A 15,154-nucleotide genomic window follows, 5' to 3' on the forward strand; every position below is an offset into this window, starting at 1 on the left:
GTGCGGACCTCAAAATGGTCTTTCACTATAATAGCCAGGCCACCGCCTCTGTTTTTCTCTCTATCCTGCCTATAAACATTATAGCCAGGTGGAACTGCCGTGACCAAGTCGGGAGCAGATGCCTCGTCCATCCACGTTTCCGTAATATACAGGGCATCTAATTTGTAGTCGATGATGAGATCGGCTATCTCTTGGCAATGTTTGCCAAGAGAGCGCGCATTGATTAGAGCCATGGTGATGTGCTTCTCCTTAACCTGCTTAGAGACCTGAGTGTGGGAGATGCCGTTGTTAAAGGGGACGATGGTATCACAATGAGAGCACTTTATCCAAGACGCTGTCTCCAAGACCTTTCTTTCTTTTATACTCTTTGTTAAAAGCCTTTATTGGTTTTATAAACTGGAAGAATGCACAAAAAGACAACACGGACACACAATAATTAATATCATACCAGTTTATGTATTTTGAAAAAAATGGCAGATGTTATTGTGATAAGCAATATTAGTAAATAATCAGAAATACGATAGTGATTTGTAAAGTATGTGACTAATGAAGATGAGTTGTTAATGTATATTATTCGACTGAGTTCACAAATTCCTAAAAGAATATGAAAGTGTTGCTATTTTCTATAAAGAAGGCTATGCTTGTGTTCCAAAACGTATAATATAAATTACTTCTACTTTACCTGTTTGCAAAGGAGAAGTGTGCTAAATTTATGTAGGATTGAAGAGTCCCTGATTGTTGGTGTTTGAATTTCCTGCTTCCCTTTCTTCTGTGCCCAGTCGTATTTCTCTTACTTAGGAAAAATACGAAATACTTTGAAAAGACAATGCTCTGAGCAACATGAGTTTTTCTTTTCAGTCTCTCTTGTCTCCTTTTCCGAGGAAACGTAGAGCTTGAAGATCACCTGCAGGTTCAACAGTATGTACCTTGTGTAGATTTTCCTTATGGATGACAAAAATCACGAGGAAACAACACTTGCATACAAAATTGAATATAGGGCAAATGCAAAAGTTCTGATTCCGTATAAAAGCACAATTGCATAGAATTTGAGCGCTGCATATTTCTTATCGTTTTTTGCCAGAAGAGTGCCACTTTCACAAGAAAAATACATTTTAAATGTGATTTATGTAGATTATCAGAAACCCTTGTACAATCTGGCCCTGTGTTGAATACCCAGGGTGAGAATGTCAATGTGCCTTGTATCAAATGCCACTTCTATTGCGACAGACGGAATACACATATTATACCTTGCTTTTCTATTTTCCATTTCAGTGAAATGTGTGCTCACTCAGCACATACATAGACTGGGAAAATTATTCTTCATCTGGGCATCTAGAATGATTCATAGCCATTCTCCGACTCAGTGGTCTTTCTTCCATGGTCTTAGCTTCTCTAGCTCCAGCATTAGTACCTCTCCTGCCGCTCATTTTCTTGACTATACTGTCTGAATTCACTTCCAAGCGAACCTTCCCATCGCAGCTCTCACCTCCTGCTTTCCGTTGGGCATCATTCAAACTCAGTCCAATAAACCTCATTGGTTTACACTTGCCCGGGTCATCCTCGCGATCTTTGGTGCTTTTCATTCGGAATCGTCCACTGGCGGTGCTGGGGGGGAGGTCGGGCTGAGAGGTGCTTGCTGGTAAGAATGGGACCTGAAGGATGGGAGCCTTGACTTTAGGAACGCCTGGCTTAAGTGGAACACCAGGGACCATCTCATTGGCTTGCTTCCTGGCTACGACATAAACGTCGTCATCCTTCAGAGAGGGCGCGCTCATGGAGAGCTGCTTGGTGTCCTTCAGTGAGCACGTGACCCGTCTCTTCTCAATCAGTGCCTTTTCTGTCAGGCGCATCTCGTGTAAAATGGCCAGTTCCATTTGAGGCAGGTTTTTGACCCTCTTGGCACGGGGTTCATTGTTCCTACTGATGACACCCGGGAGTGATAATTTTTCTGAAGCCTTCTTGGCCTCGGCTTGCACCGTCATTATCTTCTGACGCTGAGCGTTTTTCACTTCCAACGGAATCTCGAGTGGCGCGAGTTTGACGGGTCGCTTTAACTCCACACTGCCCGTGGTTTTCGCCTCAGTTGAGGCGGCAGGCGTTTGCCTGGCAGTCAGGCCACTGGTTTGTTTGCCAGTTCCCAGCACGTGCTCTTCCTGGCTGTTGGTATTCTGTAAACAGCCAGCATTGACCTTAGAATCAGGATCTCTACATGTTTTTTCTGTTATCTTAAGAGGATGTTTCATGTTTATAAATTGATTGGGATGCACTTCGGCGACCTCAGCGGTGCTGCTCTTGAATTTTGAGAGATGAGTCTTTTCTGCTTCTAGGAGTCGCTGCAGAAACAAACCAAAAACAAGAGAAACGTTACTAGTGCTCTGTAATCTTCGCACTCTGTCAGTCCTAGTCATTTTAGTTGATGTTTAATTTTGCTGAAGAGATGGGTATTCGTTTGAGCAAGAATAAATATTTATTTAATATATAATACATTGCTAAAAGACCACAAAGAAAATAGATTCATACACAACTTTCTGACTCTTAAATATAAATAAGACATGGATTTTTTATTCTTATAAATGCTCACTTTATAAACAAACTTAGAAAACAACATTGAAACACTCGGGAGTGCAGTATTGTGTGAAACAGAACATAAATGATGGATTCGCTTGATGGAAAGTACGGAAGGAATAGTGACAGTTATAACTGAAAATTAAATATTGTAGTAATTATTGACATGGTGAAGGTGCCAGTGCAGCAGGCGCAGTGGCACCAGGACCTAGGTAGGTTAGGGACCACTTCAGCGAATTAGTAGCTGTTTTTTTACTATCATAACTGGGGATGAAGGTCCATTTTCCTTCCTTGTAGAGAGCCCATTTACTCCTTGTTAGGCAACTGATTACTGTCCACGTATAGAAGGTGAAACAATGTCTACAAGCAGAATCCATTCAATTTGCGTAGTTTACAGGGTAAATTAAAATGCTGGCAGGTAGTGAAATTTATAAAAACATTGCCACAATCGAATCCCATCAGTGAAAGAGAACTTCTCGCGAATTATGGCATTTACAGCGTTTTAGACATGTGTGTATACTTGTAATACATGACATCCTCAGGGTGGTCTCCTGGATTTGTTGACTTTTACCACTTGTTTTTGCTGATTCTCTTTGTTGGCCTTAGAACTCTGAGCACTCTACCACTGCTAACCAGTGCTAAAATGCATGTGCTTCTCTCCTAAACATGATGACATTGGTATATACCGGTTTGTCATATTTGTTGTATAGGTAGGTCTCTTTTAATTTGGTATACCATATACCAGGGGCCCGTCCTTCAAATGCTAATATTGAGCTGTAACTCAGGAAAAGCCACTATCCTCTGATGGCTCTGCGACTCTCCCCCCTCAAGTCTTATTTTGGGAGGAGACAAAGATTGACCAGAGATCTAACCAGGTACCACCAAATGAACGAGGGGGAGTAAAGGATAAAGTAAAGGACGGGGAGTGCAGTATAAAAATACTCTCGTGGAATGTCCCAGGTCTAGAAAGTAAGCTACCTATACCCGACTGGACCTCCTTCATGTCCACTTTTGATATCTGCCTAATGCAAGAAACCTGGTCCCTTGAGAAGATTGAAAACCCTGGTTTTGCAACCTATGCCATCCCTGCAGTCACATGCGGGAAAGGCCGCCCTTCGGGAGGCCTTGCCATATGAGTAGGTCTGCACTTAGGTATGCAGGGCGTACAGGTGGGCACAAACTCGCCTGATATCCTATGTGTTTTGCTAACATCTGTTGGCGGATCCACACTGGCTATTATTAACATCTATTCTAGGCCCATAATGAATGGAAAAGAATCGAGCACTATTCAAGCGCTCGACCACTTCCTTCAATCACTTGACCCTGCAACCTCGATCATCCTAGGTGGTGATATGAACTGCCAGTTCGAGCCACTGGGTGGATCCGAGTCGTGTGAGGAGGATGAGGTGGGCTTGCTATGGCAAATTCCCGCCTCAAAAATAGCCCCAGTAAAGGCCTGGACCCCTCTAGTTTTACAAATTAACGCCTTGACCCTTGCAATGTCTCTGCGGGCATGCAATGGAAGGGGCAATAATAAAAATTCCGTCCTGCCCACATATAACAGGATTAATCGAACTTCCACTATTGATTATCTTATGATGGAGGCTAAAGACTGGGGCAAGTTTAAAGATTTTGAAGTTGTCCCAAGGCATGATAGCGACCACAATGCCCTGGTATTATCGCTGAAACCCGGTGCATTTGGGTTGACTAATCCTACCTCTAACTCTACCTTAGCACCCCCACCTTATATCTTATCTAATAATAGGAGAAGAGTAAAATGGCCTTCTTGCCTAGACTCTCCTACCCGTCTTGCACAAATCTATCAGTTAGCTGTCCCATTAATAAGTGACATGGGAAACTCTACCTCCCACGGGCAGACTATAGAAATCCACAGAAAGTTAGTTTAGAGTCTAGGGGAGGTATTTTATCCAGTCAGCGGGACAAAGCCGCACCGGAATAAAACACATCCCTGGCACAACCACACATGCAAAAACCTTAAGAAAGACCTACTTAAGGCTATTAAATCCAAGGATGTCCCTAAAATTAGAATAACTGGACTGCTGTACAAGAAGGCACTTATTAGAGCAAAGAGTGAGTGGGAGGAATTTAGGTGGGAAGAGCTGAGACAGGCACTGCTTCTAAAAGATTCCAAGACCTTTTGGCTAATTGTCACCTCTTCAGTGATAGGTGAGAGAGACACTGGGGTCTCGAATATTGCCCCTATAGTGTGGGAGGCTCACTTTAAGTCTCTTTACACAAGCCCTGAGTTGGAGGATAGTGGGTGGTCGCCCCAGGGAGTGATTTCAAAACTGGCTTTGGCTACACGGGTTGTTGTGCCGCGGGACCCCGTGCATGAGAGTCGACTGCCGGGGGCCCCGGGGACTGAGAGTTTGGTCCTTTGCACCCGCATGACTCGGGACCCCTTGCATGAGTGTCGATTGCTGGGGGCCCCGGTCACTGGGTCTTTCCTTTGTCAGAACCCTAGTTCTGATCGGGTCTCCGAGACCTCGGCTGCCCCAGACCCCCCGCACGAGAGCCGACTGCCGGGGGCCTTGGGATTCGGGACCTCGGACTCCCGTATCGGTACACCCCGGGACCCCCTGCACGAGTGTCGACTGCAGGGGGCCCCGGGTTTAGGGTCTTTCCCTTATAGAACCCACGGCTCTAACCGCGCTTCCGAGCCCCCAATGACCCCAGACCCCCCGCATGAGTGCAGACTGCCGGGGGCCTTGGGCCCTGGACTTGGACTCTGTCCTGCAACTCTAAAAAAAGGTGCCCTTACTGGAGCCCCCGCTTACTGCCCAATTAACATCACACTCAGAGAAGTAGAACTGGCAATTGAGAAATTGCTCCCGAACAAGGCCCCAGGCCTGGATAAACTCCCCGGAGATCTCTTTAGATCCCAGCCAAAGATCTGGGCCCCATATTTGTTGGTTCTGTTCAATGCTGTCATCCGGGGATCCCCAGTCCCTGAAACCTGGCTGGGGGCAGAGATTGTTCCTATCTTTAAAAAGGGTTGTCCGCTTGCTCCATCAAACTATAGACCAATTAGTCTACTTGATGCCACACAGAAGCTGATGGGCCGAATTCTGCTAGAGAGGCTATTGGGCTGGATGGAGGAAAACAAAATCTTGACCACCCTCCAAGCCGGTTTTAAATCAGGGGTCTCGACCCTGGACCAGATCTTTCGACTCCAGGTCCTATACTGGAAAACTGCAAGAGTAGAGGGTGGCAGCCTCTACCTTGTCTTTGTGGACTGTGGTATTGGGTTCTCAAGGCCTACATGCTCCGTAGAAATACCCACTTTCACCAAAAGAACTGTTGGCACGGAAACTGAAAAGTACAAAAGACAAGTTTATTAAGACCCCATGGGGTGGTGGTACATTCCTACAGCACCCTTCGGCAATGCAAGAAGTATCACACCGAACGTTGGTGTGAGTCCTCTTTTATACATTTTACAGGTAATAAAAAGGTAGGCGGTACAAAGTTACAGAGTTTAGGTACATATATGGTCATTTTTGGAGCACAGCCAACTCATGGGAGGGGTTACAACTCCCCTGCTCAGTTTTGGCGGAAAATTCCTGAGAGGTGACTGGTCAGCGGGAACTGCGCATGTACAGGCTTGACCGTTACTAAAAATAGCCTGTTGCTGGGCAAACTCGAGTGGTCAGCGGCACGGACAAAGGACTAAAGGACATGCTGACCACGAGGCCGCTCATTCCCTAAAATGGCCGCCGTAGCATACAAAATGACGTTTCCAAATAAGGCCAAGTTAAGGGAAATAACGTGTAGCAAAGCTAAGCGCTAACCCGGCCATTGTCAAATTACGACAGACGACCCTTTTAGCGTTTAGCTGAAGCTACCTCATAGTGGATGTAGTCGGGATACTCATCTTCGATATCAATTGACATTATTTGAGCTACTTCTTTATGAAGCATCAATTCTTTTTGGGCAAGAGCTCGTCTAGATGGAATACAGGCTGATAAACACATAGAACATAATGCAGGGCCACATTGTATACATAAGCACACAAAGAATAGTATCCCAACTATGATACATAAAATCGTTAGTAGCTTCCAGCCCCAAGTACTAAGCATTGACCAGAACCACCCCGAAAGGGTCCACGTACCATTGTCCGGGTGTATTTCAGCAGCAATTTTGTGGAGTTTGGAAATAGCATCATATACAGATGGTGAGTTATCAGGCACGTAAACACAACAGCTACTTCCGATAATTCTACATGCCCCCCCTCGATCAGCTAGAACCACATCAAGAACCATTAGGTTCTGAAGCGTAACAATTCTGGATATTTGAAGTTCTTCCGTTATATTTCCCAATGCGAAAGCGGTATCGTTAGCTGCAGCCTCAACAACACGGGTCAGTCGTCGTATTTTCCGACTATTCAAAGCAGCCCCCACAAAGGAAAACAATCCCAAATTGAAATCTACATATTGTTGTAAGGCAGTATCGGTCTGGTCAATATCATCCAAGACCACAGCACGTCTAACTCTATTTAACACAAAGTCATGATATAAAACATAATCATTATGGTGGGGCAATGAATACAGGGGGCAATACAAAAGAGATATAACATGTACCTAGCCATCCTAACAGGAGCTGATGATAGCCTTTATTATCACAAATGAAGTATGTATTTCGAGATGCCACAAATGATATGCCATTCGGACTGTCAAATGTAAGTGTGGTGTTACATTCACTTTTTCCAACCGGGATTGTACCTTTATTGCGTATACAGAGATCAGCCTTAGTATCTATGACATTAATGACATGCGAGCTGGACATGTTAATGTTCCGTTGATTGCTGTAAATTCGGGGTGCAGACACGTTGTCGGGGCGGTACTCTTCCCATTCGAATCGAGTACCCTCAGCTCGTGGATAGCCATCCCGATCATGATAACAGATCTTGTTTAACCGGAAAGCACCCCCCCTTTTGTTGGCCATCGCAGAGTGAATAGAAGAGTATACCAGGCATTGCAGGAACCATTGTTGGAAAACGGGAGTGGGATGAGCGGTGTGCCCCCTTTCTTCTGACGCCCAGGCAACATCCCACACACCCAACAGTTAGAAGTGTTCGTCATATTATGGGTATGATGCAAGATTTGAATAAAGCTATTGTTCAAGTAAGTCTGTCGGTGCCGTTCTTCATGATAGGGTAAGGTGAAGTGAAAATGTTCAGATGGAGCCGGGGTAGTCGGCAGCAAATGTTCTCGTACAGGCACCACAAGTTCTACTACCCAGGCTATCACTGCTATCACCACAATTGTCAGTACGAACAAGACGGCACCAAGAATTCTCTTGTCTCGTGAGGCAGAAGAAGCCATAGTTCAAAAGTTCACAATGTCTCAAATACACAACTACAAAAAATAAAAACGTTAGTGCTGAGCTCTGAGGTAGCCGTTGTTTTCTTCTCCGGGGTCAAGACGGGTGTCGCTACTCTTGGCAGAACTGACCCCCCCCCTTGAGATTCCCGGCTTCCGTTTCACAAACCCCAGAGCGGTAACCAACCAGTCTCGCACAAAAAAAAAAATCTTCTTCCTATCTTGGCCGCAGATCGTAGCGCTGTCGTCCAGAAACAGTGTGGTCCGGGAAGGCTCCCTCAGATTCAGCCAACGTCACAGCTGGGCTCTTTTCTTTGTCCAAGATCTCTTTGTAGTCGGACAACACTGTAGGATTCACCAGGTCCGGAGAGACGCGACGGCAGTGAGTTGAATGCACCCACCGCTTTCTGTTGGTCACTCGCACAGCCGTTCGAGTCGCCAGTAGAACTTGCTCGGGGCCACGCCACCTCGGTTCCAAGCTGTTCGCTCTCTCAAACGACTTAATCATAACATAATCTCCAGGACGGAGATTATGAGCCTCTCCAATGGAATTGTCAGGGAGCGCTTCTCGAACCTGTTGGTGAATAGAAAGCAAATCATTTGTTAATCGTGCCAAATAATCGTTCATCATGATACAAGGCACATCATGTAACAATCGCGGCTTAGGAACTCCCCATATGTTCATAGGCCTTCCAAACACCACTTCATACGGTGTGAGGCCAGTTCGAGAGTGGGGCACTGATCTAAGAGAGAGTAATGCTAGCGGCAAGGCATCCAGCCACTTCAATGACGTGGACGCCACAATCTTAGCCAGTTTTAATTTCAACGTAGCATTGTACCGCTCGACAAGACCTGCTGACTGAGGGATGGAACACAGCATGAAACTTCTGCTGGATCCCCAGCCCCTTTAGTACATACTCCACAATTTTCCCAACAAAATGAGGACCATTATCGCTCCACAAAAATGTGCAAACTCCAAATCGAGGGAAGTACTCTTTGAGCAGAACCTTTGCTGTTGTCAAAGCTGTATTATCTTTTGTGGGGAAGGCCTCAACCCATTTGCTAAAAGCACACACCACCACTAGGACATACTTAAGGTTATTGCAACGCTCAAGCTGGATGTAATCCATTTGAAGTACCTCGAATGGTGCGGAAGGTGGAACGAACCCTCCTTTCGGAGTATGCGTCCCTTTTGCAGGATTGTGCTGTAAACATATTAAACAGGTCTGCACTACTCTCTTTGCAGTACTGGCAATCTCAGGATGCTCCCAAACTCATGTTAACAATCGAGTGATTGCAAGAGCCCCCACATGTGCCAACCCATGTGTCATCTGGACCATTACTTGCAAGTAAGCTGCAGGCAATTTCCATCTCTCCATATCCTTGCTCCTCCAACAACCCTCGTCATCCAGTACCCCTTCTGCTGCCCATGCTACAAGTTCTGCTTCAGTCGCTGATTTTTGGATGTCTAGTATCTCTGCTCAAGCATCATGCCATCGCTCGGCCTGCGACTTCGCTACATACATGGGGGAGTCATTTCGGGACATAGCTGTTTGTCTTGCTATACTGTCTGCAAAGGCATTGCCTTGTCCCACTTTGTCAGTGACCTTTTTATGTGCACTGCATTTAATTATCGCTACTTTCTTTGGGCAAAGCAACGCGTTTAGGAGATCACGCACTAGTTCTCCGTGCATGATGTGTACTCCATGAGAGGTCAAAAACCCACGCTCTCTCCAGAGTAAACCGAAGTCATGCGCTACTCCGAAGGCGTACCGGCTGTCTGTGTAGATATTCACACATAGGCCAGCACTCAGTTCGCAGGCTCTTGTCAAGGCTATCAGCTCCGCTGCTTGGGCTGATTTCTGGGGTATTCGTGCTGTTTCCACCACCGTCTTAAGTGTCGTGATCGCATATGCTGCAGAGGTCGTGCCATCTGGCAGCCTCAAACACGATCCATCAACCCACAGTTCCCTATCCACATCTGGAAGTGGCATATCCTGTAAGTCAACACGACCCTTTGTTTGTTCCTCAGTCAGGAAAACACAATCATGATGTTTTTCCTCCTGGCCCTCTTCAACCGGATAAGGCAATAAAGTGGCAGGGTTCAGGGTAGCACGTCTTTTCAGTGTAATGTGTGGCGCCAGGAGTGTGAGCTCATATCCTGTTAAACGTGCGCTCGTAAGATATTGAGTCTTTGTTTGATTTAACAGGGCATCTACTGCATGGGGAACTAGCACCAACAATTTGTGCGACAAAACTATTCCCTCACTCCGTCGTATAGCTACCGCTGTTGCTGCAACTGCTCGAAAGCACCGAGGTAACCCTCGTGCTACAGGATCAAGAATGGCTGAGAAGTACGCGCATGGCCTCTGCTTATCCCCGTGCGCTTGCACTAACACTGATAACGCGCACCCATCTTTCTCGTGCACGTACAATGTGAAAATCTTTGTGTAATCTGGTGTACCTAACACGGGTGCAGAGCAAAGGGCCTGTCTCAATTGTTCAACAGCATTCTGACATTCATCTGTCCATTCAAGGGGCATTGGTGTAGTTTTGGACAGTAACGCTAACAAAGGTTTGATAATGTGCGAAAACCCCATAATCCACTGTCTACAAAAGGACGTTAGTCCTATGAAGGCGAGTACATCTCTCTGAGTGCGAGGGACTGGTGTATCTAAAATCGCCTGAATTCGATCTGATGTTAATGCACGCCCCTCCTTAGACAAAAGATGACCGAAGTAGGTCACCTTGGGTCTACAGTATTGCAGCTTTTTCTTAGAGACTTTATGGTTGTTCTGAGCCAAAAAGGAGAGCAAAGCGAGCGTGCTCTCCTCACATTGTGCATAAGTGTCTGCAGCCAACAGGAGGTCATCAACATACTGTATAAGGGCTACTCCGGATTGCAATTCAAAAGAGTCAACTTGTCGTTTCAAAGCCTGGCTATAGATGCTAGGACTCTCTGTGTAACCTTGAGGAACACGACAAAATCTATACGATTTATTATTTAACGTGAAGCCAAATAGGTATCTGCTGTCGGGATGAATGGGAATGGAAAAGAATGGGTTTTGAAGATCAATGACAGAAAAGGTCGTTGCTGTGGGAGGGACCAATGTAAGCAATGTCGTGATATCAGACACCACCGGGTATTGTGGAATGACAATTTTATTAATTTCTCTCAAATCAATAATAAATCGATAGACTTTGTCGTCAGTGTCTTTCTTAAGAATCGGAAGAATAGGGCTATTACAGACATTGTAAGGAACTTCCTCCACTACTCCTGCAATGATCAAATCCTGAACAATGTGCGTCAAAGCAATTTCACCTTCCCTAGAAATCTTTTACTGTGGTACACGTGGCAAAAGTACTCTCTCCTTGACAGTAATTCAAATAGGTGGAAAAAGCATCTGTCCCACATCCGTATCTGAGGTCGCCCACAACGTGTGCGGGAGAGAGCCTAATGCTTCAATTTCCTTCATTGTACAAAATCTGTCTGAATCTGGGTAATTGTCATTCAAAATAACCCGCACTCCTTCAGGAGCGCAGCGAATCGTTGCTCGAAAGTATTTGAGCAAATCAATGCCCATAATGTTATCTGGAGTGTGAGGCGACAACAAAAATGGACAAAAGCTGAAAAATTTGTCAATACAAAGTGCAAGAGGTTGTGATAATGGGCTAGGAGAGGGTGTGCCATCAAACCCTATACATGTTATCGTTTCGCCAGACATGGGAGCCCTTGGAACCAAGTTTTTGGACAAAGCACTACGAGTAGCTCCTGTGTCAACTAAAAACTGATCAGTAGAACCCAAAATGCCCGCTGATGCATATGGACCTCTTTGATCTACTGGCACTTCAACTGATTCCGTACCCCATCCTACGCAGTCCAATGCATGCACATAATCCTGATGCTCCACATTCTCACCCTCCGATATCTGATATTGATTTTGTCTATCAAAAGTATTTCGTTCATCCTAACCACGGCCCCTCGCTTCAAACCTACCACGATCACTTCCGCCACCTCTCGCTCCCGAATAATTATTCTTCGACCTTCCACCTCCTCGACCACGCTGACTATGTTGCTCACGAAGCACCGGACAATCTTCAGCCCAATGCCCAAACTCTTTACAATATGCACATTGGTCCTCCGCAATGTCAGTACGACCGTACGACGCATTACCCCCTCCTCGCCTGCCTCTATCATTCCCTCTGGATTGCGCCCCGCGAACCTGTGCCAACATCACCTTCGTTTTCAATTCCTTTGTTTTCTTATCTACACTTTCTTTAGCCTCTAATTCCTGCCGCTCATAATACTGAGCCATAGTTAACAAAGACGCAGGGGTCGCCGAGGTCCAGGAACTTTCACTCGTTTTTAACCGCTTTGCAATCTCCGGTAGGAGATTAGCCACATACTTATCAACAAACAGATGCCTACCCGTATCATCTGTTAACGACTGACCACTGTAATCATGAAACGCTTCTTCAAAACGTGTAAAGAAATCTGATACCGATTCATCTGGCTTTTGTTTGCACGAAGCTAACATAGTCCAATCGATCTTTTTAGGAGGAACAAGCGTTTTTAGTTTGTTCAAAATAGCCGTTGGGAGGTCTAAAATTAAGTCACATGGTTTGCATGCAGGTTCCCTGTCTAAGTCAGCCTGGCTTATGTCTTTCCAAGTTGCCCCAAACATCGTTTGATCATTAGTCTTACGAATCGACCTCCACATATCAGGCGGAAGAATTAACCCAAAGAAGAGATCTATATCAACAAGAGTCATAACACAAGAGGAAATGGCCCCCTCCACCCCTTCATAGAATGCGGCTGGATTTTTACGAAGGTTAGGTAAAGCGTTTTTCAATGCCATAACATCTGCTCTGTTCCAAGGCGTATACACGCAATTATATATAAAATACCCCTTCGCATTTGCCGATGTTTTATCCTCATCCGTACCGGCCCCTTTAGGCGGAACATACAAAGGTGCAGCTTCACGCATAGGCATAACATGCACTTTAGAATTCTTATCTGAACCCCGGAGAGAACACTCTTTGGACTGCTCCGTCGACCCCGGCACGGACTCCTTATCTTTTTTCCCTTCTTCCCGCAACCTGGACGCCTCATCCCGTAGCTGGAGCATTTGTGTGAAAAGGTCATCGACATCTGCAAGAACAAATAAACCTTTATCCAAATTCTCACAATGGACCGACACAACCTTAGGTTCTAAGGTCTCTGAATGTTTACGAAATCGAGTAACAACTTCGTCTGCAAAAGTATTAAAAAAACACATCAATTCTCGTTCTGTCCATTTACTCCTTTCAGCTATAACTTCTGCCACAGTTATATGATTCAAATTTAATTTTCTAGCATAACTACGCAAATCCGCGGCTCTCTCCGCAGATAACCTGACACTCGATTTATCCTTCCCATCCGACTTATCCTGTTCTTCATCACCAGAATCTTCAGTCGGAGCCGTAGGCTGAACATACGGAGGCGGAGATCGATCTAATAACGAAAAATCATCAATTTCATTATTAAGGACAGGATAAAGCGGCCGTCGAATAGGAAATTGACCAGTCGTTTGCAAATTAAGTTCCCGTGCCTCCCTCTCTTTCTTTTCCTGCGCCTCCTTTTCCTCAAGCTGTAAAGCTTTATCTCGAGCAGTCTTGCGCTGCTCTTTGTCCGCCAAGGCAACTTCACGCTTCATACGTTCACGCACCGCTTTCTCCCACATTCGCACACAATCAAACATATTCTGTCTAGACCTGCGCTGAAACAAACATTGCTCCACAAACTGAACCTTTCGCAAATCAAACGACCCATGTAGTGGCCATTGCAACTCGGGATCGGTTCTAGTGTATTTATGCCATAATTTACTGTACAGTATGGGGGGAAGGCCGAATTTCACATACATCTCACGATTGGGAGTTCCCTCTGGAGGAGCTGGCTGAGATTCCGCTAACCTAATTGTGGTACCATTTCCGAGACAGCACATCCCTCGGAGTGTGCTTAAAACAGGCATGTTCAAAAAGTACCACGAAAGCGTGATACCATAAAAAATGCCACTTACAGTACTTCACACAAATGTGCCGCTCAGAGTACAAACAAAATTAGAGAAACATCTCTACATGCCTGCCTATGTGAAGTGCACTACACATATATATTCAAAGTTCACAAAATCACAATGTTAGCTAACTCAAATCATAGTCACAATCATAGAACTTCAGTAAGCGTCTGTAGACTACCTTACCGATCACAAATCTTACCCAATCTCAAATATCCAGATTCCAACTGCCAAGGTCTTTAATCGAATCAGCCAAACGGGCACTGTACAGCAACGCAGACGATCAGGATCTCAGTCGAAGACCGGCGCCACCTGGAAGGTCAGATCAGAAGGAAAGGAAGAAAACACCATGGGTGCCAAGACTCGGGTCACTCAGTGGCAGCGTACGCGTCCATGGCGAGTTTCCAATCCTTCGTCACGACCTCTCCTTCGGGCATCCGAGTCGCCGATGAGTCCCTTCGTGGTCGCCAATTTGTGGTATTGGGTTCTCAAGGCCTACATGCTCCATAGAAATACCCACTTACACCAAAAGAACTGTTGGCACGGAAACTGAAAAATACAAAAGACAAGTTTATTAAGACCCCATGGGGTGGTGGTACATTCCTACAGCACCCTTCGGCAATGCAAGAAGTATCACACCGAACGTTGGTGTGAGTCCTCTTTTATACATTTTACAGGTAATAAAAAGGTAGGCGGTACAAAGTTACAGAGTTTAGGTACATATATGGTCATTTTTGGAGCACAGCCAACTCATGGGAGGGGTTACAACTCCACTGGTCAGTTTTGGCGGAACATTCCTGAGAGGTGACTGGTCAGCGGGAACTGCGCACGTACAGGCTTGACCGTTACTAAAAATAGCCTGTTGCTGGGCAAACTCGAGTGGTCAGCGGCACGGACAAAGGACTAAAAGACATGCTGACCACGAGGCCGCTCATTCCCTAAAATGGCCGCCGTAGCATACAAAATGGCGTTTCCAAATAAGGCCAAGTTAAGGGAAATAACGTGTAGCAAAGCTAAGCGCTAACCCGGCCATTGTCAAATTACGACAGGACCTGCGGGCCGCAATCGATCTGGTCCCGAGGGAGATGCTCTGGTCGGTCTTGGAGGATCTTGATCTCCCTCCTTATTTACTGCACTCCATAATCCGGCTCCACACAGGGAATTATGCCCAGGTGAGGTGTGGGAAGAACGGGGAAT

At 45.7% G+C, this 15,154-nt stretch overlaps 1 protein-coding gene across 1 annotated transcript in view; it reads right to left on the reverse strand.

The window, feature by feature from the left end:
* Positions 1-429: 429 nt before the first annotated feature.
* The window catches only part of LOC147724735 (uncharacterized), a 120,021-nt gene continuing 105,296 nt past the window's right edge, over positions 430-15,154 (reverse strand). Inside the window, exon 2 of the mRNA XM_086967054.1 lies at positions 430-2,333. Coding sequence (XP_086823180.1) covers positions 1,314-2,333 — 1,020 coding nt within the window. The 3' untranslated portion in view covers positions 430-1,313. The remainder of the gene's footprint in view (positions 2,334-15,154) is intronic.

Source organism: Lissotriton vulgaris, chromosome 4_1 (assembly GCF_964263255.1).
Source record: "Lissotriton vulgaris chromosome 4_1, aLisVul1.2, whole genome shotgun sequence".
Classification (NCBI taxonomy): Eukaryota; Metazoa; Chordata; class Amphibia; order Caudata; family Salamandridae; genus Lissotriton; species Lissotriton vulgaris.